Genomic DNA, 27,378 nt, shown 5'->3' on the forward strand with positions numbered 1-27,378 from the left:
AGCCCATAAACTCCACTCTATGATGCACACATGGACGTTTTTCAGCTTTAATGAGCAGTGGAGTTTATGGGCTTTTTTCTGAATGCCAGAAAAATCGCATTCAAAGTGCAATTTTTTTACCAAAAAAAAAACGCTCAAAAAAAGCCAAATGCTAAAAACGCGAACGCTAAAAAACGCTAATACACGCTATTGCAAAAAACATAAAAAAAATAGACACTAGAGGGAGCCATACCCTTTCTTAAGGAAACAATACATTAGTCAAGAGATAACTCTGGTAGTAGACCTGCGTTACCCAAGTATGCAAGTAAAAAAAGTTGTTCAAAATCTGTCTTCAAATAATGCAGAATACATTGAATGTAAAATGTTATTGCAAAGATTAATGCTTTTTTTTTCTGTCAATATTCAGACACCAGACACAACAGCAGCTACTGTTCCAACTCTACCACCGGTATGTATTTATTGAGTATGTGTGAATTTATTTAAAACCACTAAAGCCCCTCAGCCATTTATGTTTGCCAAAAATTCACACAATACCCACATTTCCCCATGGTGGCAGGAAAACTGAGCATAGGTCTCACTACTTTTTCCTTCAGCTCCAATGGTGCAAATAGAGACTACAGTAGTTCATGGTGGCACTGAGCTGTTTTTTTTTTTCCCCCAACCACTTTAGACTCCACCTACCAACACGAGACTTGCTCACATTTTGTTTGCTTGTTTCCTCTTTTTCTTCCCTTTATGATTTTTTGTTTCTTTGGTTTCCTTTTTTTTTTTTTTCATGAAAAACGTCTTATCGTTTTCACATAAAATTACATAATACATGAATACCATCCGTCCCAACCTCCTCCCTCCCACCCCTCTCCCCCCCACCCACCCCAGAACCTCCAGGCCTCCATTCTATCTACTTTTCTTATTTTCTATATTTTCTTTCTTTTTTTTGGGGGGGGGGGGGGTAGTTTCCAGTGACCTTAAGATAATACAACTGGTACAGGTACAGTGGAGAATCAGGAGAATCGCTGGTGGCAGCCCTTCTACAATAAAAAATATCAGCCCTTTTGTCTGGTGTGCCCAGGATTGTAAAAGCAGATAAACATGAAAAGATTTCTTATCAAAAGTACTGAGCCTCCTGGTCCCTGTGTTAAAAACAACCAGTACCAGGTGCTGTAAGAGCTTAGTCCAGTAATCACTAAATGGCAGACTATGATCTGGACCATGGGTGCTCAACCTGTGGCCCTCCAGCTGTTGCAGAACTACAGGTTCCCATCATGCCTTTGCCTTTGGGAGTCATGCTTGTAACTGTTTCAGACTTGCAATGCCTCATGGGACTTGTATTTTTGGAACAGCTGGAGTGCCACAGGTGAGCACCCATGAAATTCTGAACCCACTCCTAGAATTTTATTTCAATATCCCTGGCCTAGGCTATGGTGACAGTAGACAAGGTTTTTCAGAAAGGGTGCAATTCTTTCTGTTGTTAAAGGGCATATGAGCTGGTATTAGTATATTGGGGGGGATATGACCACTTGTACTCTTTAGTCGAGTATCATTTGCCATGATGATCAGTGTGCTAGGATCGCATTGCGGGCATTTTAAAAAATACACAAAAAAACTATTGCGTAACATATATTTACTGCGGCCAAAATGGCTCTATTGTGCGAAATAACATACATGTACGTGATTTAGTGCAATAGCTTCTAGGGGGCACATGCGCAGAGACCCAATCACGTGCTGATTGAACAGAGGGGGAGCAAATCAGCGGGTTGGGTGGATCCAATGTCTGCCGGGCACCCGTGATCATTCCCGAGAGGCAAAACGGTGGTCTGCCTATGTAAAACAAGGCAGATTGCCTTTCTGGCAGGGAAGAAGATGGAGATATGCGTTTCTGCTAAGCAGGAACACAAATCTCTGTCTTCCCCCGGTCAGAATATCCCACACACAGTTAGCAAGCACTCCCAGGGAACACATTTAACACTTTGATCGCCCCTATAATTAACCCCTTCCCTGCCAGTGTCATTAGTACAGTGAATGTAAATGTTATTGCAGAGATTAATACCCTTTTTTTTTTTCTGTCAATATTCAGACACCAGACACAACAGCAGCTACTGTTCCAACTTTACCACCGGTATGTATTAATGGAGTATGTGTGATTTTTTTTTTTTAAAACCATTAAAGCCCCTCACCCATTTATTTTATCAGTTTGTTAAAAAAATCTGCACAATACCCAAATTTCCCCATGGTGGCAGGGAAAACAGAGCAATGTCTCAATGCTGTTCCTACATCTCCAATGGTGCAGTAGAGACCAGTTCATGGTGCACCGAGCTGGGTTTTTTTAATTGTATTTTATTATTTGGGGGGGGGGGTAGTTTCCAATGCCCTTAAAAGCACCACAAAGTGCTACCTACAATACAGACTGGTACAGGTACAGTGGGAGAATCGTGAGAATCGCTTGGTGGCAGCCCTTCTACAATAGAAATATCAGCCCTTTTGTCTGGTGTGCCGGGATTGTTAAAACAGATAAACATGAAAAGATTTCTTATCAAAAGTACTGAGCCTCCTGGTCCCTGCGTTAAAAACAAGCAGTACCAGGTGCTGTAAGAGCTTAGTCCAGTCATCACTAAATGGCAGACTATGATCATTCTGGACCCACCTCCTAGAATTTTATTTCAATATCCCTGGCCTAGTCTATGGTGACAGTAGACAAGGTTTTTCAGAAAGGGTGCAATTCATTCTGTTGTTAAAGGGCATATGAGCTGGTATCATTATATTGGGGGCATATGACCACTTGTGCTCTTTAGTCGAGTATTCATTTGCCCTGATGATCAGTGTGCTAGGATCACATAGCGGGCATTGTAAAAAATACACAAAAACAAAAAAACGTCCTTTTTTAATTTTGCCGACTGCGTGACGTAAATTTACTGCGGCAAAATGGCTCTATTGTGTGAAATCACATGCCTGTACATGATTTAGTGCAAAAGCTTCTAGGGGGCACGTGCACAGAGACGCGATCGCGTGCTGATTGAACAAAGGGGGAGCAAATCAGCGGGTTGGGTGGATCCAATGTCTGCTGGTAAACCGTGATCATTCCCGAGAGAGGCAGAACAGTGGTCTGCCTATGTAAACAAGGCATTTTGCCTTTCTGGCAGGGAAGAAGATGGAGATTATGTGTTTCTGCTAAGCAGGAACATGAATCTCTGTCTTCCCCCAGTCAGAACATCCCCCACACAGTTAGCAAGCACCCCCTAGGGACACATTTAACCCTTTGATCTCCCCTAAAATTAAACCCCTTCCCTGCCATTGTCATTAGTACAGTAACTGTGCACTGATTACTGTATTATGTCACTAGTCCCCAAAAAGTGTCAGATTTGTCTGTCGCAATGTCTCAGACATTGTTTGTTCCTCTAAAATTAGTCTTCAAATAATGCAGAATGCATTGAATGTAAAAATGTTATTGCAGAGATTAATACCCTTTTTATGTCAAAATTTAGACACCAAACACCACATCTACTGTTCCAGATGAACATTTGGTATGTATTTATTGGGTATATGTGAATGTTTAAAAAACAATTAAAGTCAGCAACATCCCCTATCCATTTTCCTTTATCTGTTTGTTAAAAAAAAATCCCCACAATACCCAAATGTCCCCATGGTGGAAGGAAAGCCAAGCATATGTCTCAATACTGTTCCTACAGCTCCAATGGTACAGCAGAGCTCAGTTCATAGAAGTACTGAGGCAACTGTTTTCAGTACCCCTAATAGCACCTCAAAAAGAAGCATTACTGGGAACTGAATAAGCTCATTCCATGATAACATCAGTTAAGGGTTTTCCAAAGTGGTGCAGTTTTTCTGGTGTTAAAGGGACTACAAGCTGGTTTCTGTATAGTGGGGAACCTGGCCAATTGTGAGCCTTGAGCTAAGTATGGCGTCATTGTGCCAGGTGTCAGTGTGCCAGGATGGCGTCATTAGAATTGGGAAAACGACTTCCTTTTTTAATTTCAGCCAACTGATGAGTTCCCTGATATACTGTATACTGTATGTTTTCTTTGCTATGATAATTGCAACATCCCATTATAGAAATAAACATGCATGCTGCATTTGCTCTGTATGTGGCACGGGATTGTTAACAAGTAGATAAAGTTCCTACCAGCAGAAAAATAAAATCACTTGTGTAACTCAAGTTTGCAATTAGAAAGAAAAAACTGTGTTTTGAGTGTTTTTTTTTAAATTGTCCAAAATATTTCCCCACCCTTTTAGAGCAGATGTATAATAAGACTCTATGAGCAGCTTCTATGACTTATGCCGCGTACACACGACCGTTTTTCGGGTTAAAAAAAATGATGTTTTAAGAGTCTAGAAAAAACGATGGGCTAGATTCAGATAGGTTAGCGGATCTTTAGATCCGCGTAACCTATCTCAATTACGATACGCCGCCACAAGTTTTTGAGGCAAGTGCTTTATTCAGAAAGCACTTGCCTGTAAATTTGCGGCGGCGTATCGTAAATCCCCCGGCGGAATTCAAATTCCGCGGGTAGGGGCGTGTAAAATTTTAATCAGGCGCGTCCCCGCGCCGAAGCAAACGGCGCATGCGCTGTCCGTAAAATTTCCCAGCGTGCATTGCTCTACATGACGTCGCTAGGATGTCATTGGTTTCGACGTGAACGTAATTTACGTCCATCCGTATTCGCGAACGACTTACGCAAACGACGTAAAAAATGCTAAATTTGACCCGGGGAACGACGTAAAAAAATTTAAAATTCGACCCGGGAACGACGGCCATACTTAACATAGGATACGCCGCATATAGCCGAGAGTAACTATACGCCGGAAAAAGTCGAAAGCAAATGACGTAAAAAAAAAAGCGCAGGGCGGTCGTTCGTTTCTGAATCGGCGTAACTCCTCATTTGCATATTCCTCGTGTATACAAACGGAAGCGCCACCTAGCGGACAGCGTGAGATTGCAGCCTAAGATCCGACGGTTGTAAGTCACTTACACCTGTCGGATCTTAGGGAAAATCTATGCGTAACCTGATTCTATGAAACAGGCGCATAGATACGACGGCCAGACTCAGAGATACGACGGCGTATCAGGAGATACGCCGTCGTATCTTCTTTCTGAATCCGGGCCTATGTTTTTTTCAACACGATTATTAAAACGGTCACACGATCGTGAAAAAAAAAATGCTCTAGCAAAGCGCGGGACGTACAACACGTACGATGGCGCTATAAAGGGGAAGTTCCATGTGGATGGCGCCACCCTTTGGGCTGCTTCAGCTGATTTTGTGTTAGTAAAGACGATTCACGCTTTTCAGTCTGTTACTGCGTGATGAATGTGCTTACTCCATTACGAACGGTAGTTTTACCAAAACGAGCACTCCCGTCTCATAACTTGCTTCTGAGCATGTGCAGGTTTTTCACGTCAAAGCCCACACACGACCATTTTTTACAACCTTAAAAACGATAACGTAAAATAGAGCATGTTTGAAAAAAAATTTGGCCATTTTTTAGATTGTGAAAAATGCTCTGGAACCCACACATGATCGTTTTTAATGACATTAAAAAAAAATCGTCATTTTTTTTAGAACCTGAAAAAACGGTTGTGTGTACACAGCATTAGTATAGATGGTAATTTGCAGATAAAAGACACAGGGATAGTTGTTTTTAGGTGCCTTAAAATACACTAAGGTCCAAACCTTTGAGACCTTTAAAGCCTCGTATACACGATAGGTTAACCAGAGGACAACGGTCTGAAGGACCGTTGTCTTAGGTTAACCGATGAAGTTGACTGATGGTCCGTCACGCCTACACACCATAGGTTAAATAACTGATCGTGTCCAAAACGCGGGTGACGTAAAACACAACGACGTGCTGAAAAAAACGAAGTTCAATGCTTCCAAGCATGCTTCGACTTGATTCTGAGCATGTGTGGATTTTTAACCGATGCTTTTGCATACTAACGATCGGTTTTTGACCTATCGGTTAGGCGTCCATTGGTTAAATTTTAAAGCAAGCTCCTATTTTTTAACCGAAGGTTAAATAACCTATGGGGCCCACACACGATCGGTTTTGACCATTGAAAACGGTCCTTCAGACCGTTGTCCTCTGGCTATCCTATCGTGTGTACGAGGCCTAACACTTTGATAGGACAGACAATGTTCAAATTTAACTGACAATGCAGATCTACAAGCAGAGTACAGGCAGGGTAAATCTTAAACATTACTCCACAGCCCTCTCCTTAACATTACAAATAAGGAGAAAGCTAGGTAGGATTTCAAGGACGTAAAAATGCACTTAAAAGGTGAGAATATATATATTTTTTTATGTGAATGCCATGTAAATAGCAACACGTGCAAATAAAAAAGACTGCAAAAGTGGAAATACACTTCAATAAAATAAACAGGAAGATTACAAATTTTACTTGAGGCTTTACAAGCCACCTTGTCCCAGATCTAAAGGACAAGAGCCTCTTCCCTGCATCATGTTCCCCACAAAGGATGTGGGGGTTTGTGGTCAGGACTTGAATCTGAAAGCACCCTTTATAAAAGGGGGACCCAAGATATATTGTACCTCTTATTCTCATTTCCCTAAAAAAGTGAAATGTAAATAAACCCACTGATAATTTGAAAAAGTCCTTTGATAGAAGAAAATAAGATGTAAATGATGTCCACAGAAGCAAATCAATGCTTAATTGTGACAACCAGCCAATCCATGGTTTCCCTGTTACCAGTCAATTATTTTCCCACCACATTGCCGTAATGTACACAAACAGCCAGATATATTGAGTGACATCATTTGATAATATTTATGGTCAATGACATCACCCAGGATCCCCCAGCCATGAGATGAGGAGCATATCCCCAGGCATACAGATTCCTATTGGTCCCCATCACTTCAACATCCTTTTTTTTGGAGGGGGGGGGCAGGATGTGGGAAAAGGGTCCTTGTCCCTAAACATCAGGATTGAGTGCTTGCATTTTGGGTGACAGAGATTATATTGCCTGTGTAGCACTAGTGTAAAAAACAGATACCTAGTTATGGGTGATGAACAGACACTGTAGGTGGTCTTGAAAAGATTTAACAAAATGTATTCAAAAGCAAAATGATATCACTTTTTTTAATACACTGTTTTTGTTTTTATTTAGAACATTGTTAAACGTGATCTTGGAGAAGGAATTTCAACATCAAAATCAGATGCGGTTTGTATTTGTTCTAAGTCCTAAAATCCACTCTGTTGAACATTCACCCAATTTACTTTCTTGATCCATGCACTGGTCAAAATAATACACGATCATTTACAGATTTTCCAAATAGTCAAGACGTTGAGTATACCTCTCAACTGATAATTCTGAACAACCTGCTGGAGCTCAGTTCATGATAACAGCAGGCAAGGATTTTCAGTAGCAGTGTTTTGTTTGTTTTTTTGGTGTCAACAGGTATATCAATACACTGGGGAACCAGGCCACTTGTGAGCCTTTATATCATTTATTACAGGTACTTGTATACCGCCATCAATTTCAACAGCGCTTTACATATATTATACATTTGTCCCTGCCCTTAAAGAGCTTACAATCTTACATAGTAGGGCCAGTTTAGATAGGAGCCAATTAACCTACCAGAATGTCTTTGGAGTGTTGAAGGAAACTGGAGTACCCAAACTCACACAGGAACAGGGAAAACATGCAGCAAACTCTAGGCAGGTAGTGTTGTGCTTGGGATTTGAACCTGTGGCCCTAGTATTGCTAGTGGATAGGGATGAGCCGAATACCCCCCCGTTCGGTTCACACCAGAACCTGCGAACAGACCAAAAGTTTGTGTGAACTTTAGAACCCCATTAAAGTCTATGGGCCAGATTCACCAAAGAGATACGACGGCGTTTCTCCTGATACGCCATCGTATCTCTGTTTCTATCTATGCGACTGATTCATAGAATCAGTTACGCATAGATATCCATAAGATCCGACAGGTGTAATTGTTTTACACTGTCGGATCTTAGGATACAATACCGCGGCCTCCGCTGGGTGAAGTTCGCGTCGTAAACCAGCGTCGGGTATGCAAATTAGCAGTTACGGCGGATCCCCGATAGATTTTAGCGTTCGCTACGTCGTCCGTAGTCAAGTTTCCCGTCGCAATTTTAGTCATTATTTGACCTGCCCTAACTTTAGTCAGCAATCGTATTGCTGTCTAAAGTATAGCCGTCGTTCCCGCATCGAATTTTAAAATTTAACGTTGTTTGCGTAACACGTCCGGGAATACGGAAGTACGCTACGCGCGTCGCCGTTTGAAAAAATGATGTCACTGCGCGCAAAGCACGGCGGGAGTTAGGAAACGGAGCATGCGCAGTAGGTCCAGCGCGGGAGCGCACCTAATTTAAATGGCACAGGCCCATTTGAATTGGCCCGCCTTGCACCGGAGGCCGCCGTCGTAGTTTTCATCGCAAGTGCTTTGTGAATCAGGCACTTGCGATGAAAACTTGCGGCGGTGTAACGTATCTACGATACGTTACGCCGCCGCAGTTCTATGTGAATCTGGCCCTATGGGACTCGAACATTTGAAATCTAAAGTGCTAATTTTAAAGGCTAATATGCAAGTTATTGTCCTAAAAAGTGTTTGGGGACCGGGTCCTGCTCCTGGGGACATGTATCAATGCAAAATAAAGTTTTTAAAACTGTAGTTTTTTCGGGAGCAGTGATTTTAAATTACTTTTTATCCTTCAGAAATGACACTTTGTGCAGGGACAGTTCTAAGCACGGGAAACATGCGCTACTTTACAGGCATACTTTACACACACCCTAGGTACAAAATTCAAAGGAACATTTCACTTTTATTGTTTCACTTTAAGCATTATTAAATTCACTGCTCCCGAAAAAAACTGACGTTTTTTAAAACTTTTTTTGCATTAATAAATGTCACCTGGGGCAGGACCCAGGTCCCCAAACACTTTTTATGATAATAACTTGCATATAAGCCTTTAAAATTAGCACTTTAGATTTCTCCCATAGACTTTTCCAGGGTGTTCTGCGGCTTTTTGAACTTGCCGCGAACACCCCAAATTGTTCGCTGTTCAGTGAACAGGCAATGTTCAAGTCGAACATGAGTTCGACTCGAACTCCAGGCTCATCCCTACTAGTGGAAGTGCTAATCACCACTGGGCTGAAACCTTAGCTAAGAAAATATCAACCACATTGACCTTAAAGAGACCTTGTTGCTCAGCTTGCCTTATACGCTATAAAAAACATTTAGCGAATTATGGTCTGATTTTCCTTCTATTTTCTCAGCAAGACGCAAGCAAGGAAGAAAATAATGTACAAAAATTCTCATACGACAAAGGCTTTTTTTGTTGTTGTTTATTGTTTTGATCATGCACAATCTTTCTTTTGAGATTTTTCATAGATCTTACGAAAACGGTACATATTAAATGAAAATCGTTTGTTCTGTTCCCATACAAGAAATTGGAAATTTTCCCTTTGGAAATTTTCATTCAGAAGGTCAGAATCTGCTGTCGAAATCACAAAATTATATGATTCTTCTTTGGACGAAAGTGTTTGCCTGATTTTCTTAGAGCCCTTTCACACTGGTAACACCTATAGCGGATTGTTAAAATAGCGGTAAAACACAGTGTTTTTACCGCGTTCACGGTAAAATTACAGCAAAGGGCATTTTAACAGCGTTTTACAAGCGTTATTGAAGCATGATCAACCCCACCTCCCTACATCACTTCCTGTTTACTTCCTGGTATCTCGTGGAGGTGAGAAGAAGGTACAGAAAGAAGATGGAGTTTATGGAGCTTTTTTGTTGTTGGTGGATATTCTCCCAATAGAGTAGCACAAACAGAGGCAGCAACATCGCTATTGGGTTCATCCCATCCTCCAAGCACACACCTCAAGTGGACAATTTGCATTGCTATATGAGGACTTGAGAGTGCACCAAGACAAGTTCAGAAATTACACTCAGATGAGCATTGCAACGTAAGTATCTATATCCCAATCCCACTAGTCCCAAATAACTAATCCTAACCCTAATCCCATTTCCACTAGTCCCAAATCCCTAACCCTAATCCCACTTCCATTGGTCCCTAACCCTAACCCTAAACCCACCCCCCAATAGTCCCATAACCCTAATCCCACTCCCAATAGTCCCATAACCCTAATCCTGATTTCATTAGTGCCAAATACCTAACCCTAACCCTAATCCTGCTCCCAATAGTCCCAAATCCCTAACCCTAATTCCACTTCCACTAGTCCCAAATCCCTAACCCAAAACCTAATCCCACTTCCACTAGTCCCAAATCCCTAACCCTAATTCATTTTCCACTAGTCCCAAATCCCTAACCCTAACCCCGCTTCCACTAGTCCCAAATCCCTAACCCTAATCCCACTTCCACTAGTCCAAAATCCCTAACCCTAACCCTAATCCCACTCCCAATAGTCCCAAATCCCTAACCCTAATCCATCTTCCACTAGTCCCAAATCCCTAACCCTAATCCCACATCCACTAGTCTCAAATCCCTAACCCTAATCCCACTTCCACTAGTCCCAAATCCCTAACCCTAATCCATCTTCCACTAGTCCCAAATCCCTAACCCTAACCCTAATCCAGCTTCCACTAGTCCAAAATCCCTAACCCTAACCCCACTTCCACTAGTCCCAAATCCCTAACCCTAACCATAATCCCACTCCCAATAGTCCCAAATCCCTAACTCTAATCCCACTTCCACTAGTCCCAAATCCCTAACCCTAACCCCACTTCCACTAGTCCCAAATCCCTAACCCTAATTCATCTTCCACTAGTCCCAAATCACTAACCCTAACCCTAATACCGCTTCCACTAGTCCCAAATCTCTAATCCTAACCCTAATACCACTTCCACTAGTCCAAAATCCCTAACCCGAATCCGACTCCCAATAGTCCCAAATCCCTAACCCTAATCCTAATCCATCTTCCACTAGTCCCAAATCCCTAACCCTAATCCCACTTCCACTAGTCCCAAATCCCTAACCCTAATCCATCTTCCACTATTCCCAAATCCCTAACCCTAATCCTGCTTCCACTAGTCCCAAATCCCTAACCCTAATTCCACTTCCACTAGTCCCAAATCCCTAACCCTAATTCCACTTCCACTAGTCCCAAATCCCTAACCCTAATCCATCTACCACTAGTCCCAAATCCCTAACCCTAATCCATCTTCCACTAGTCCCAAATCCCTAATCCCGCTTCCACTAGTCCCAAATCCCTAACCCTAATCCCACTCCCAATAGTCCCAAATCCCTAACCCTAATCCAGCTTCCACTAGTCCCAAATCTCTAACCCTAATCCCACTTCCACTAGTCCCAAATCCCTAACCCTAATCCCACTTCCACTAGTCCCAAATCCCTAACCCTAATTAAACTTTCACTAGTCCCAAATCCCTAACCCTAATCCCACTTCCACTAGTCCCAAATCCCTAACCCTAATTAAACTTTCACTAGTCCCAAATCCCTAATACCGCTTCCAGTAGTCCCAAATCCCTAACCCTAATCCATCTTCCACTAGTCCCAAATCCCTAACCCCAATCCCACTTCCACTAGTCCCAAATCCCTAACCCTAATCCCACTTCCACTAGTCCCAAATCCCTAACCCGCTCCCAATAGTCCCAAATCCCTAACCCTTATCCCACTTCCATTAGTGCCAAATATCTAACCCTAACCCTAATCCCACTCCCACTTGTCCCAAATCCCTAACGTTAATCCCACTCACAATGGTCCCAAATCTCTAACCCTAATCCTGCTTCCACTAGTCTCAAATCCCTAACCCTAATCCCACTTCCACTAGTCCCAAATCCCTAACCCTAATCCTGCTCCCATTAGTCCCTAACCCTAATCCCACTTTCACTAGTCCCAAATCCCTAACCCTAATCCCACTTACACTAGTCCCAAATCCCTAACCCCACTTCCAATAGTCCCAAATCCCCAACCCTAACCCTAATCCTGCTTCCACTAGTCCCAAATCTCTAACCCTAACCCCGCTTCCACTAGTCCCAAAACCCTAATCCCACTCCCAATAGTCCCAAATCCCTAACCCTAATCCGGCTTTCACTAGTCCCAAATCCCTAACCCTAATCCCACTTTCCTTAGTCCCAAATCCCTTACCCTAATCCTGCTTCCACTAGTCCCAAATCCCTAACCCTAACCCTAATGCCACTTCCACTAGTCCCAAATCCCTAACCCAAATCCCTCTTCCACTTGTCCCAAATCCCTAACCCTAATCCCACTTCCACTAGTCCCAAATCCCTAACCCTAATCCATCTTCCACTAGTCCCAAATCCCTAACCCTAATGCCGCTTCCATTAGTCCCCAATCCCTAACCCTAATCCCACTTCTACTCGTCCCAAATCCCTAACCCTAATCCCACTTCCATTAGTCCCAAATCCCTAACTGTAATCCTGCTCCAAATAGTTTAAGGTTTAGGGTTAGGGATTTGGGACTATTGGGAGTGGTATTAGGGTTAGGGATTTGGAACTAGTGGAAGCAGTATTAGGGTTAGGGATTTAGGACTAGTGGAAGTGGGATTAGGGTTAGGGATTTGGGACTAGTGGAAGCCACCCACCGCCTCAGACTGCGCTGAAGCCAAAAAAAAATATTGAAATGTCAAAAAAGTTAATTCAAAAAAGGAAATGGAGCGATGCACCACCACTTGCGAATTGGCGCTGCTTCATGCTACCACATACCAGCGGCTGCATTTTAACACAGATACAGATATGAACAGGCCCTAATAACTTTTAATACATTTTGCTTATTTTTAGCCAGCCACTGAATCAGTTTATGCTGACATGTATGAGTCCTTACGGTGGCTGGCTTTAACGCAGAGTGCCATATATGCGTTTATATGTTAACAATTTTTCTGTGCCCCTTGGTATGTCATGTGTGGTGAAATACAATTTCCATTTGTATCATTCAAAATCTGAACTGATCCCTGAGTATTATTTAACGTTAGAGCTTTATCTGTTTTATTTCTACAGAATAAAAAAGGGGGACCTAAAGATCCTGTAGTAATTGTTTCCGGCACCGCAGTAAGTATTGCTTGTAACTTTCAAACTATAATTATATAATACCAGGCATGTACTGGCCATCAGGACTACCGGGAGTTTCCCAGTGGGCTGATGACTCAGTGGGCCAGTTTCAGTGACAGTCTGTCCAGTGCTGTGTCTTGGCCCAGGGAGCTTTGCCCATGTCCCCATCCGGTCCGTAATTTTCAAAGGGGGCGGGGCAGTCCACTGAAGCGCACAGCTCAGCTTGGCACGGGGGGCAATCCACTGAAGGGCTCGGCTCAGCTTGGCTCGGGGGGTGGTCCACTGAAGGGCTCTGCTCAGCTTGGCATGGGAGATGGGGCGGTCCACCAAAGGGCTCGGCTCAGAGGGCGTGGCAGTCCGCTGACCCAGTGCATGTAAAGGCACCTTTTCCAAAAATGTAAAACAATCTACAAGGAGGGGGAGTGGGGGAGAAGAGGATCCATTCCTATATTTAGTGCCCTGGACTTCACCAGAAACTTTGGGTCAGTACATCGCAAGACAGTTCTATTCCACAGACAGACTGCCCTGCCACTGCCATCTGCTGAAAAGAATCTGCAGGGGACACTGATATAAGAGGCGTGTAAGGACCCTAAGATAAAGGGAACACTGATATAAGTGGGGAACTTTTATATCATTGTCCTCACTCCCCTCTTACATCAGTGCCCCCCCTTACCATAGTGTATTCTGATGTAAGGAGGCCAGCTCTGGTGACCAGAGACTCCCCTAGCCACATCAGAGTTTCCCTGTACACCACAGTCCACAGAGTTCCCCTTTAAATTAGAGTCTGCAGAACTCCTCCATGCCCTGTCCTTACACTGTGAACTCTGATGCTGCGGACTCTGATGTAAGGGGGCTCTGGTGATCAGACACCACCTTAAATCAGAGTTTCCCTTTTACACCAGCCTTTCCATTAACTACCCTAGCCTGTCTGTTTACTGCCCTAGCTTGTCTCTATACTGCCATAGGCTGTCTGTATACTACCCTACCCCTTTTGTTGCACAATTACATATAGTTTATATACTGTTTTGTGCGTGTTTGCAAAATTAAAGTGGGGCGGTCTGGATGAAGTCCAAGGCCACATTTAGTTCCGAGTCCATCCCTGTATACTACTAATACATAAGAGATCATATGAATAGCTTAATGCATATTCTTTTAAACTAAACTTAACTTTGCACACTGAGACAGACTTAATCCTTCACAAAAGGCAAATCTGAGCTAAAATTGTATAAATAATACATCTAAGTTTGCCAACGATCTTAAAAAAAACAGTGATATCACTGTTCTAAGCAATCATAGTGTGTAAAAAAAAAAAAAAAATACTTCACTAGAGTAGTACAGTGTATTGCTCTGGTCACAGTATGTTAAAAATCTTAAAAATCATACTGTCACCAATCAGTGTCCCTGATACCCGACACACCAGGCATATTGTGACACTGCTTCAGTAACAGTATGTAAAAAAAAAATGAGAGAAAACCCAAATATTATTTAATTTCTTAATTTTCCAAAACATTGTGACAAAAAATGACAACTTGAAAAAGCTCACCATGCCTCTTAAATATCTTGGACTGTCTACTTTCTAAAAAGGGGTAATTTGGGAGTTTTTTGTACTGTCCTGGCATTTTAGGGTCTCGTGAAATGAGATAGGCCCTCAGTACATTAGTACTTATTGATTTCCAAATATATAAATAACAGTTTGTGGACTGTAGACTTTCCTACAGACTAAATAATATACACTGATTTGGGTTATTTTCACCAAAGTAATGTAGAAGAATACATTTTGGCCTAAATTTATAAAGAAACATAATTTCTTTGCAAAATTTTATAACAGCAACGTAGAAAATTGGTCTGGGCAGGAACGGGATGAAAGTGTTTGGTATTGAGGTGGGCAAACTGCAGCAGAGAAAAACCAAGTCATATGCCCTGTTAGATTTGATTTTGCTGTTTGGCAGAGCTGTGCAGATATCAGGACTGGATAGACAAAAATGCTAATTCCTTGGCAGGTAAAATAGAGAAAATAGAAAGGAAAAAAAAAAACATTTAAAACATTTTCTGGTTACTTTTTGGTTACCTCCAGAGATCCCAAGCAATGTATGTTTGCTACAGACTAAAGGCATGTTCATACTCAAGTACCGTATATACTCGAGTATAAGCCAACCCGAATATAAGCTGAGGCACCTAATTTTACCACAAAAAAAACTGGGAAAATGTATTGACTCAAGTATAAGCCTAGGGTGCTCCAACTGCCTCACTGTGCCTCACTTTGCCTCACTCTGTCCATGTGCATGCCTCACTGTGCCCATGCCTCACTGTGTCCATGCTTCACTGTGTCCATGCCTCACTTTGTCTATGCCTCACTGTGTCCATGACTAGAGTTACGTTTAACATGGGAGTATATAGAAGGGGTGCAGATTTGAAAAATCAGTGCTACCCGGCCGTAGGTCCCCCAGACAGCAAACTTTACACACTTGTAGATTAGAACTGGGGCTATATGTGTGCCAAGTACCGGGTCCCCAAAGTTACCAGAGAAATTACCATTTAACATGGGAGTCTATGGAGTCTATGCTCCCCGGCCGTAGGCCCCAATGCAAAGAACTTTGCACACTTGTAGAGGAAGAGTGGGGCTATATGTGTGCCAAGTACCGGGTCCCCAAAGTCCTTGAGATCAGGCGTAAAAAGGTGACTCGAGTATAAGCCGAGAGGGGCATTTTCAGCACAAAAAAATTTGCTGAAAAACTCGGCTTATACTCGAGAATATATGGTACTTTGAGTTGCATTAATCAAAGTAAGTTTAACGCAAGGACACATAGAAAGCAATTATTCTATATGCCCATGTCACACCCTGCATGGGTGCTGCTGTGTGTTGCCTAAAAATGCAGTATGCCTGGATCTTTTTTTTAAAGCATACAAAAAATGTGTGCCAAAGTGCCACAGCACATCGCAATGCACTGTTCTGTATAGAGTGTGACATTGTGACTTTTCAATTACCGTATTTATCGGCGTATACCGCATACTTTTTTGCCCTGAAAATCAGGGCAAAATCGTGCGTGCGCGATATACGCCGATACCCGCTTCCCACGCCGAGTTTGAACCACTGCGCCGGCATATACCGAGCGCAGTACACTCGGGTATAGTCGGGCAGGCTCGGCTCTTCTCGTGGTCACGTCCTGGACGTACAGGACGCACAGGATGTGACCGCGAGAGGAGCCTAGCCTGCCCGACTATACCCGAGTGTACTGCGCTCGGTATATGCTGGTGCAGTGGTTCAAACTCAGCGCGGGAAGCGGGGATCGAGCCGGGAGGACACCGCAGAAGGACGCCGGACCCGACAAGGAGGACACCACCGAAGCCGCAGACAGACGCCGGACCTGACGAGGCTGCCGATGGACGCCGCGCAAGACACCAAAACTGTAAGTACTAAAATGTTTTTTTTTACAGGAATGCGGGTCCACTTTAGGGGTGTGCGCTATACGCCGGAGCGCGCAATGCCCCGATAAATACGGTAATTAAAAAATAGTAAACACTGCGATGTGTTGTAACAGTACATTGCAATGTTCCTACATTGTTCATACAGATTATAATGCACACCCCAGGATGTGATGTAAGCAGCTGCTGTTTATACTACCCAAAAGGATTGACAGATATAGATAAAGTTCAGGCAGCACTTCTTTAACCATAAACTGTTAATTATACAAAAATTACTGTGAATACCACTATAATAAATACTGTGAGTACCACTATAATATTCACAAGTGACAAATAAAAGTGACATAGTGCAAACAAAAGTCTTTTTGTGCAGTCTTGGGTGATTCGTGCCTTATTCCCAGGGTTTAATTTTTAACCTGCATAATAACGTTTTGGAAGAAATTTTGGGATCGCAATAGGAAGGAGCCAGGACCTGTGGGAGTCTCCAGAGGACATCAGGGAAGGTGGGATAGGTCCCCCCAAAAAAACCTACAAGCTCGGTTGACTTTTCCTGCTATACAGCAAGGGAGTCATCAACATCTGGTGAGTGGCGGGTGAATACATCATTACACATGGTGGATACACAGGGGAAACACTGGGAATAAGGCATGAAGCACCCAGGATTGCCTAAAAAAACTTTAGTTTGCACTATGTCACTTTTATTTATCACTTATGAATATATTGGCATAGTGGTACCCACAGTATTTATTTTAGTAAAATAGTTAAAGGGGTTGTAAAGGTAGAATTCCTGAAATCCTCACTTCCTGTTCTGTCTGTAACTCCACACAGTAATGCAAAGCTTTCTCCTTGGTGTGGAGTGTCGTGCTCGCCCCCTCCATTGGACTACAGGAAAGTCAGGATGCCCACTAACACACAGCTCCTTTCTCTATTTGCAACGTAGAGAGCGTCCTGACTCTCCTGTAGTCCAAGGGAGGGGGCGAGCAGGACACTCCACACCAGGGAGAAAGCCTTGTATTACTGTGTGGAGTTACAGACAGAAGAACAGGAAGTGAGGATTTCTCAGAAGAAATAAGGACATTTAACCACTTAACCCCCGGACCATATTGCTGGTCAAAGAACAGAGCACTTTTTGCGATTCAGCACTGCATCGCTTTAACTAACAATTGCGCAGACGTGCGACGTGGCTCCCAAACAAAATTGGCGTCCTTTTTTTCCCACAAATAGAGCTTTCTTTTGGTGGTATTTGATCACCTCTGCGGTTTTTGGTTTTTGCGCTATAAACAAAAATAGAGCGACAATTTTGAAAAAATTGAATATTTTTTACTTTTTACCATAATAAATATCCCCCGAAAAATATATAAAAAAAACAATTTTTTTCCTCAGTTTAGGCCGATACTTATTCTTCTACATATTTTCTTTTTTTTTTTTTTTATTGTTTATTTATGAAATATTTCAAAAAGAAGAAACACTATACAGATTCATATAGAACTGTCAACATAAGGGATACAATCCCAATGAGAAAGAAATAATCACAACATGTCATGTGTAAACAGGGATAATAGAAAAAAAAGTCAAATGATTTTCAAGCAATTGAAATGCATCATGGTGTAGGAAAGAAAAAGACAAGTAATCATTAAGACAAGATCAACAATAGGCCAGGTGTCATATTTTCACATGTTTTATCGAGACAATCGCTTCCCAATCTCAAGAGTTCAAAGTTACCTGTGCAATCTCAGAGTTATATTCAGAAGAATCCCATTTCCCCCATATGGCGTCCAAGCTACTTAAGGAGTCTTCAATCACAGCTGTAAGACATTCCATTCTACGTATGTCTGTAATATCTGCCAGAAATTGTGTAAAAGAGGGGGGAACATTGGTAAGCCAGCATTGGGGAATAGCCCGTTTGGCTGCTAGTAGAATGAAGGCCATCAATTTCCTAAGGGGTTTAGGTGTTTTTGGAAGGGGTAATCCCAGGAGGAGGTATAAAGGATGTAGAGGGATAGAAATACCTAGAACTTTTCCCAAGAGGGCATGTATTTTAGACCAGTAGGGTGTAATCATAGGGCACTCCCAAAATATGTGATAGTGGGTGCCTAAGGAAAGACCACATTTCCAACATAGACCAGAAGGTGTTAGCTTCCTTGCCAATACAAATTCCGGGGTCCTATACCAAAACATTAGTATTTTATAGGCAGTTTCCTTCTGGGCTACACATCTAGATACCCTGGAAGTAGCCTCCCAAATATTCCGCCATTCGAGTAAAGAAATGGGTCTGTTCAAAACATGAGACCATTTTCGCTTGTAAGAATGAGTTTGCTCCGTGATATGAGGGGTATCGTGTAAAATCGTATAAATGGTGGATATTAGGCGAGGTTCGTAAGGGCCTCTGGAACATAACAGTTCAAATTCCATGGGCATAATTAAAGTCAATTGTGGGATTCTAGTGGAAATGAAATGTCTGATTTGTAAAAATGAGTAGAAGAGGTTTTTCGGGATTTTGTATTTTGATTGCAGTTCAGAAAAAGTAAGAAATTTACGTGTCACTGGGTGTATTAGATGGCATAGCTGAAATACACCAACTTTTGTCCAGGGTAGCATGGCGTCGTATGACAAGCTGTCAGGGATTTCTGGGTTGAAGATAATATTCACTAAAGGAGAGCATGGGGATGAGAGGGAGTATTTCCCAGAGCAGCTTTTCCAAATTGAAAGTGTAAACAGCATTGGGTTTAAACACACCTTACGCAACTGAGGGATATACTTGTCAGAGGAAGGCCACAACATTCAGCAGGGGTGGGCAGGGACTGTAATGCTCATCTCTATCTCTGACCACCTATTAGGTGCGTATCTGGACGTCCAAGAGGCTATAGCTCTCAGATGAGTGGCAAAATAATATTTGATTATATCGGGTGCTCCCAAACCCCCTCTAGCGCGAGTTGTAAGAAGAACTGTGCTAGCTATCCTATGGGACGTGCTATTCCATATGAAGTTCAGGAAATTTCGCTGGAGTAATTTCAGTTGGGACATTGGGATCATTACTGGTAGGGTTTCAAAGAGGTAGAGGAGCTTAGGGATCACTGACATCTTGAGGACATTTATCCTCCCAAGGAGGGACAAGGGGAGCTTCGTCCACATCTTAAGTAGTCTATTAATTTCTGTGAGCAGAGGAGGGAAGTTAGCCTGAAAAAGTGTAGAATAAGAGGGTGTTAGATGAACTCCGAGGTATTTGAGCGATTGAGGGCACCATCGGTATTTAAAGTTTCATTTTAGGGTCAAGAGTGTTTCTGTCGGAATATTTATAGGGAGGGCTTCAGTCTTGGTCGAGTTAATTTTGAAACCTGAAATACTGCCAAACTGATTTAAAGTGGCGTGGAGCAAGGGGAGTGATATATGGGGATGGGTCAGTGTTAATAAAATATCATCGGCAAACAGGGACAGCTTGTATTCCCGATGTCTCAACGTCACCCCCTTTATGTCTGAATGAGAGCAAATGGCTTCGGCCAAGGGCTCTAGACCGAGGACAAAGAGTAGGGGAGATAAGGGGCATCCCTGTCGAGTTCTGTTGCTCAGGGAAAATGGCGAAGAGACATAAGAAGCCAACTGGACCTGAGAGATGGGTGTGGAGTATAGCGCTTTCAGGGCCTGCATAAAGGGACCAGTGAAGCCATATATGGATAGGATAGCGAACATGAATGACCAATTCAGGCGGTCAAAGGCTTTTTGAGCATCTAAACTAAGTATCACAGCAGGCTTCTTTGTCTTGGTTAGCAAATCAATAAGATCAATAGTACGCCTAGTATTATCTCCTGCATGTCTGGTGGGAACAAACCCAACTTGGTCCTTATAAATGAGTGAGGGAAGGAGTAGGGACAACCTATTAGCCAAAATGTTTGTAAATATTTTATAGTCAGAGTTTAGGAGAGCAATGGGGCAATAGTTATCTGGTAGTGATGGATCTTTGTCCGGTTTTGGGATGACCGTTATAAAGGCGTGTAAAAATTGGGAGTGGGGGATGGTCCCAGACATCAGAGAGGCGAACACTTCTACATATTTTTCGTAAAAAAAAAACGCAATAAACGTATATTGATTGGTTTGCGCAAAAGTTATAGTGTTTACAAAGTAGGGGGTAGTTTTATGGCATTTTTATTAATATTTTTTTTTTACTAGTAATGGCGGCGATCAGCGATTTTTTTTTTCTGGAGTGCGACATTATGGCGGACAATTCGGACACTTTTGTCACATTTTTGGGACCATTGGCATTTTTATAGCGATCAGTGCTATAAAAATGCATTGGATTACTATAAAAATGCCACTGGCAGGAAAGGGGTTAACACTAGGGGTCGGGGAATGGGTTAAGTATGTTCCCTTGGTGTGTTCTAACTGTAGGGGGGTGGCCTCACTAGGGGAAATGACTGATCGCTGTTCATACATTGTATGAACAGACAGTCAGGCATTTCTCCCCCTGACGGTCCCCGCTTTGTAACGAGCAATTGCGGGTGCCCGGCGGTGATCGCACCCGCCGGGCACCCGCACGGGAGTCAGGGACGAGCAGGGGGCGCGCGCACGCCTAGTGGCCGCTAAGAGAGCCAACGTTTTTGTACGGGCTCTCGCGCAGGGGAGCCGACCTGCCGCCATAGAACTGCGGTGGCAGGTAGGGAAGTAGTTAAAAGCAAAATCGAAGGATGAGGTAAGTGAAGGAGGACTGCAATAAGGTAAAGGAAGCTATTTAAAAAAAAAAAATGTTTAACTTTTCAACCCCTTTAAGGCAAAAGTAATACATAAGTGTCTGTTAGCCTTCCTTTATCCTTTAGGATAAACAAACATTTGGTAGCCTATTAAAAATTCATACAAGGGAAGTGTTTCAGAAGGTGCCAACTTGTTTTGCAATTTCAATACCAATTTAGGTATAAAAATAAATTTTTCATTCCATCTACTAGCCAGCAATTTTTCAGCAGTCCTCATGCAACTGAATTTGTCAAATAATACATTTTGTAAAAAATTGTTTTAGCCATTGAATGACCCAAGTAAGCCAATCAAAACCTGAACATTTCATTGAATGGTTGGAAAAATTAGCCTGTATACATGGTGTTCCAGACTGATCGAATTAGAAAGGAAAACTTCATGCATTTTTATTTCTCCTATTAGCAAAAGGCAACAAATTAAAATGTAACTTTTGGTTTTAGTGTAATCCAGTAGTTTTCGAACATGCTGCATTTTTTCACGTTGTTTTTTAAAATGTTGTTTTTCTTGTTGTTAAAAATGATCGTGTGTGGACAAAAACAACATTTTAAACCCGCGCATGCCCAGAAGCAAGTTATGAGATGGGAGCGCTCGTTCAGGTGAAACTACCATTCATAATGGAGTAAGCACATTCATCACGCTGTAACAGACAAAAAAGCATGAATCGTCTTTTACTAACACAGAATCAGCTAAAAGCAGTCCAAAGGCGAATAGAACTTCCCCTTTAGAGTGCCATCGTACGTGGTGTACGTCACCGCGCTTTGTTCATCATTTTTCGAAAACGATGGTGTGTGGGCAACGTTGTTTTTAATGTCAAAGTTGGAAAAACGTTGTTTTTTGGACATGCTGAAAAGCTACGTTTTTTTTCATGCCGAAAAACGATCGTGTGTACGCGGCAATAGACTTTCTAGCAAGCAGTGGAAAATAGTGATAGTCAACTGAATTTGAAAACTGTCATCTTGTTTAAACATAGATCATATACAGCATTTGCTTGTTTGTGCTTTTGCATTTTTATTATTATTATTTTTTTAAACAATATTGTCTGTTATATATACATATACAGTTACATGGGATCCTATACTAGTACAAAGGCACTCATCAAAGTTTAAAACTTTATTATTTGTGTGTTACTGGGAGACAATGCTGTGCAGTATTTAATGTGAAACTCTGTGATCCTGCACACAGAGTGTTAACGACTACTAAAATGCTATAGAAAATTTAGTGGCACAAAAGGAAATTTTTCTTATATCTTTTGGATATAATAGTGTTATGCACCCTTAAGACACAAAATCCCTGTCTAAAAACTATGGTAGACCATCAAATCAACGTGTAACACACTATGAGCTATTTGCATTATTTTCATCTTTCAATGTCAAGTCTAGACAACTGGATACAGTATATGGGAAGTGGAATCTAAAACATATTACTAAGGCCATATGCAGTGGTGTATTTAGGTTTTGTGCTGCCCTAGGCCTGACTAAACTCGTGCACCCTCTAATTAAAATATGACCCGCCCCATTCTGTCAAGGCCACACCCATTCCTGTTTAAGACCCACCCCAACCTTTTCCAGTGGGGACACTAGTTCCAATGGGGGGCAAGGGATTCCCTTAATTTGCAGAGATTCCCTCTCTCTTCCTGTTTGGATCTCCCAGCATGGGGTTTCCTTACACAGTGGAGAGCTCCTTCCCCTTCACTCAACTGGCCTACGCCCATCAGCTGACTTTATCCTCCAGACAGTTTCAGCCTCCTGACATGGCATCTGTCTCAGAGGTCCACTGTGATGATAGGACAGTCAAAACTAGAAATTGGGTCCCCCCAAAGACCACCTGCACAACAACTCATTGGTTAGGGTACGCCATCAAGGCCCCCTACATATGTATGGGTTGTCCATCCCTGATGGCGGCCCTGCTGGTATTATCATACCGGCAGCAGTGCAGCCACTTTATGGGGGAGCCAGAACATTTTGCTTCCCAGCCCAGTTTGCCTTATAATACTGGCACTACACTAAAAGTGTAGTGCAAACTGGCGGGGACTCTTTTTGTGCCGGCCCCTTGCAAAGTGCCGCCCTAGGTCTGGGTCTTGTTGACCTAGGACAAGATACAGCATTGGTCATATGCAGTACAATGTTCTAAACAGCTAATTGCTGATTTATACCTGGTTTATTTTGCACTCTTCATAAAAAGTGGCAAAAGATATAATTCTTAAGAAATTATTTGTTTTATAAAATGACCAACAGTTTTTCTACCAGTATAGTGGTACCAATTTTTTTTTTGCTATTTTGCAGATTAAATGGCTGGTCAAACTAGTTACACCGTGTAAAACGAATACAGTTCAGAAGCCTTAAATGTAAGTATTGGAATAATTCTTTCTCCCCAACGTTCGGGTCAGATAGATTTGACATATGGATTGGCAGTTATTCATGAATAAAAGGGACTATTTAAGTTGTAATATATTTTCTGCTTGACCTTGGCATTTTTTGCTTTCACATTGTAACTTAAAGGGGACCTTTACCCTAAACTGCCCTCCCCTTTCCTCTGTCACATTTTAATACTCATTTACTTTTATTTTATAGATTTGAAGTATAATCTCTTCAGAGATTCTTAACTCAGTCTTTTGACACATCTCTCATGTCCCTTGCATGCAAGGGACAACTGCTGTTCTGAAAGTTCCAAAATGTTGCTGTGTTTGCACATGAGTGAGACATCTCCTGCACAGGCACAGTTATGTTTAAGGGCTGTGGCAGGGCCCAAAGGCTGGGCAGAGTACTTTGGCCCATCTGTACATGCACCATAATAACAAAAAGGTGGGAAGGGGTAGAGCCAAATGAAAGGGTACTAAAGTTCTTTCCACTATATACACCCAAGAAATACATTTAACAGCTTCCCCCATCCAAGCTAAACAGTGTGTATAGACCATTCTCCCGCTTTGGTTGTTGTATTTTGAAAGCCATCTGATTGGATGTAGGTGATGTTTAGCTAACAATTTTTCCACCAGTTCCCTTTTTTCAACTGAATTATATCAGGTAGAGTGATGCCAACAGGGCCACCCACAGATTAAATTTTGTTTGATTAATTAGAAACCATCTAAAATGTGCTCGGTGTATGAGCACATTTAGTGTTGTGGATAAGGAATTAAAGCCTAAGATAGAGATATATAAGCAGATTTATGCTCGTAACTAGTGGTAGGCAAATCTATTTAGGGTTAGTTCACCTTTCCCCAAAAAAATTGTATTCAGATTTAAACAGGAGCGGTCAACCCTTACCAGTGATATGGTTTACTCAAGCACAATTCACTTTTGTGCTTGAGTAAACCATATCACTGGTAATTGTTGGCCACTGCTGATGACATCGGCACGATAAAACACGTAGGTCAGAGCTTACAGCATCACTACGTTACTTCCGGTTATGGAGATACCAGTCCATGGAATGCAAGTGTCACGTACCTGGATCATGAGCCTGAAGTATAGAAGAGAGCCTCTCTTGCCGCACCGACTTGTGGGACCTTGAGGTTGAGACAGTAGCCACAGAAGCATGGTGACGCAGGAGTGCCTAGGATCAGTCCAGTATTTGGTATGGCTGGATGATTGTGGCTGGTCATGCAACAGGCAGACCGGCAGGGCTGGGAAGACCAGAGCTGTGGCAGGCTAGATCGCAGAAGAGACATGAACTGGAGTGATTTGCAGAGCAGAACTGCAGCAGGCAGAGAAGCAGATGCAGAGTCAGGCAGGCTGGGTCGGTAGCATTCAGGTGGATCAGGCAGAGCAGTAGTCAGAAGAGCAGTCCAAAACAAGCCAAAGTCAGGGTATCAAGCAGACAAGTTAGTGAGAGCAAGCCGGGTTCAAGATCAGAAGTCAGCACAGGTAACAGGGTTCAGACACACAGCCTTTTGGTGCACTCACTTTAAATAGCCCCTTTGGCGCCAATGTTGGTGACAGGCGCACGTGTGCACGCAGACGCGCCGTATATGCACGTGACTGTCATGCAATTCCTGCTGGATGGCTATGCTTTTCCTGACAGCAAGGCATCCCAGATACATTGCTGTACAGTTGTAATTGATCCCGAAGCCCTACTGAGAGTGCTTTTTATAAATTGTGAATTTTGTTGCTTCCAATATTAAACATTTTTTTGAATACGGTCCGATTTTTTATTTTGTTGCACAAGAAGCACGCTGATCACATTATTATTTATGGATGTAACATTTACCAGTTATTGATGCAGTTAGCATGATTGAGATTGTGCACTTTATATTAATTTACAGTTGTGAATTCGCAATTTAAAGACCGTACACAATTTACTCTTTATTTTTCACTTTATTCAATTTATTTTGTTTTGCACATCACACACTAAGATTAGGCAGGACCAATTTAACCCTCTTGTTTTCTCACAACATATTTACAACATACCACATTGGTGAGATTTGGTTGGGGTGGGCAGCAGACATTGTAGCGTAAAATATAATATTTACTTAATTATATTAAAGCTTTGTTTTTTTTTACATTCAAATAATAAACATGTCATACTTACCTTCTCTGTGCAGTGGTTTTGCAGCCCCGATCCTTCTCTCCTTGGGTCCGGAGTCACTGTTCTACGTGTCCATACAGACACAGAGTAGATATTTGCCAGCACACCATGAATTGACACAAAGTAGCATCCAAAAAAATATTTATTGCATGATCACAACATAAGAGTGCAATGTTTCAGAGTCACGCAGGACCCCTTCACCAGGCATATGACACATACACACACAGAGCCGCAGCTCTGCCCCACCTCTCTCTCTTATCATTTGCTCACTGGCTGTTAATAAAAGCAGTGGAAGTCAATGGCTCCAGCTGATGTCTCAGCCAATGAGGAGGGAGAGTCCCTTGAGAGCCGAGGCTCTCTTGCACAACACTGGAGAAAGATTGGGCTCAATTAAATATTAGGGGGTGCTGTTGCAGAGTTTTTTACCTTCATGCATATAATGCAGAGGTGTCAAACTCAATTTTTATCGCGGGCCACATCAGCATTATGATTGCCCTTAAAAGGGCCGATTGTATCTGTAAAATTAGATGTCCAACGCATCACCTCCCCTTTACATTAGATGCTTGAAAGCAGGAAGTAAGGGTCTGGAGTAGGACCAGAGGAGGGCTGGAGCTCTCCTGCAGCTGCGGGAGAGGTGCGAGGGCCACATGAAATGGCCTGGAGGGCCGTGATATAATGCATGAAGGAAAAAACCATGAGCCTTTAGAACCACTTTAGTTGCATCGTTTGTATATCACCACAAAGAAAACTGTAATTGTTAGATATAAATATATTGTTTTGTAATACATGGTTATTATTGCTGGAAAAAGTTCTGTTCATTGTCCTATTTTCTCTTGCAGAACACACAAGGATATGTCCATGAGCTATGGGGCAAAAACCTCATGTTCTTAAACTGTTTGGCTTTCTCAACTCAAATTTCATTTGCAATTTCTTCTCTGCTAATGCATAAAAATAACATTATAATTAAGTTATATAATATATAGTTATACTACATCATGGGTGCTCAACCTGTGGCCCTCCAGCTGTTGCGAAACTACAATTCCCATCATGCCTCTGCCTTTGGGAGTCATGCCGCGTACACACCATCACTTTATGGGATGAAAAAAAACGACATTTTTAAAAACGTCAATTTAAATGACCGTGTGTGGGGGAAAACGTAGTTTTATGTCTTGTGAAAAACGACAAAAAAAATTGAAGCATGCTTTCATTTTATGTGTCGTTTTTTAAAACGTCGTTTTTGTTTCACAAAAATTTACCTTGTGTAGCAAAAAACGACATTTAAAACAACGTTTTTAAACCCGCGAATGCCCAGAAGCTAGTTATGAAGCGAGCTTCAATGGAAAAAAGTGGTGAACGTAACCTCGCTTTGCTAGAGCATTGTGAAAAAATGATGGTGTGTAGGCAACGTCGTTTTTGAAAATTGAAGTTTCAAAAACGTAGTTTTTTACTTCACAGAAAATGTCGTTTTTTCCATCACACAAAGTGATGGTGTGTACGCGGCATTAAGCTTGTAACTGTCAGCGGCTTGCAATGCCTCATGGAACTTGTAGTTCCGCATCAGCTGGAGGGCCACAGGTTGAGCACCCATGTACTACATAGAGATCTACTAAATGAACAGAATATATGTTGTCCTTCGGTAGACTTTTTTCTATGTGAAACTCTTAA

The 27,378-nt window shown here is 42.2% G+C and overlaps 1 protein-coding gene across 1 annotated transcript in view; it reads left to right on the forward strand.

Annotated features, from left to right (window-relative positions):
- LOC120930430 (platelet glycoprotein Ib alpha chain-like) overlaps nt 1-26,780 on the forward strand; it is a 49,323-nt gene extending 22,543 nt beyond the window's left edge. Inside the window, exons 6-12 of the mRNA XM_040341615.1 lie at nt 407-448; nt 2,075-2,116; nt 3,480-3,518; nt 7,131-7,184; nt 12,982-13,032; nt 23,478-23,539; nt 26,553-26,780. Coding sequence (XP_040197549.1) covers nt 407-448; nt 2,075-2,116; nt 3,480-3,518; nt 7,131-7,184; nt 12,982-13,032; nt 23,478-23,537 — 288 coding nt within the window. The 3' untranslated portion in view covers nt 23,538-23,539; nt 26,553-26,780. The remainder of the gene's footprint in view (nt 1-406; nt 449-2,074; nt 2,117-3,479; nt 3,519-7,130; nt 7,185-12,981; nt 13,033-23,477; nt 23,540-26,552) is intronic.
- Nucleotides 26,781-27,378: the final 598 nt, after the last annotated feature.

The sequence above is a fragment of the Rana temporaria genome, chromosome 3, assembly GCF_905171775.1.
Source record: "Rana temporaria chromosome 3, aRanTem1.1, whole genome shotgun sequence".
Lineage (NCBI taxonomy): Eukaryota > Metazoa > Chordata > Amphibia > Anura > Ranidae > Rana > Rana temporaria.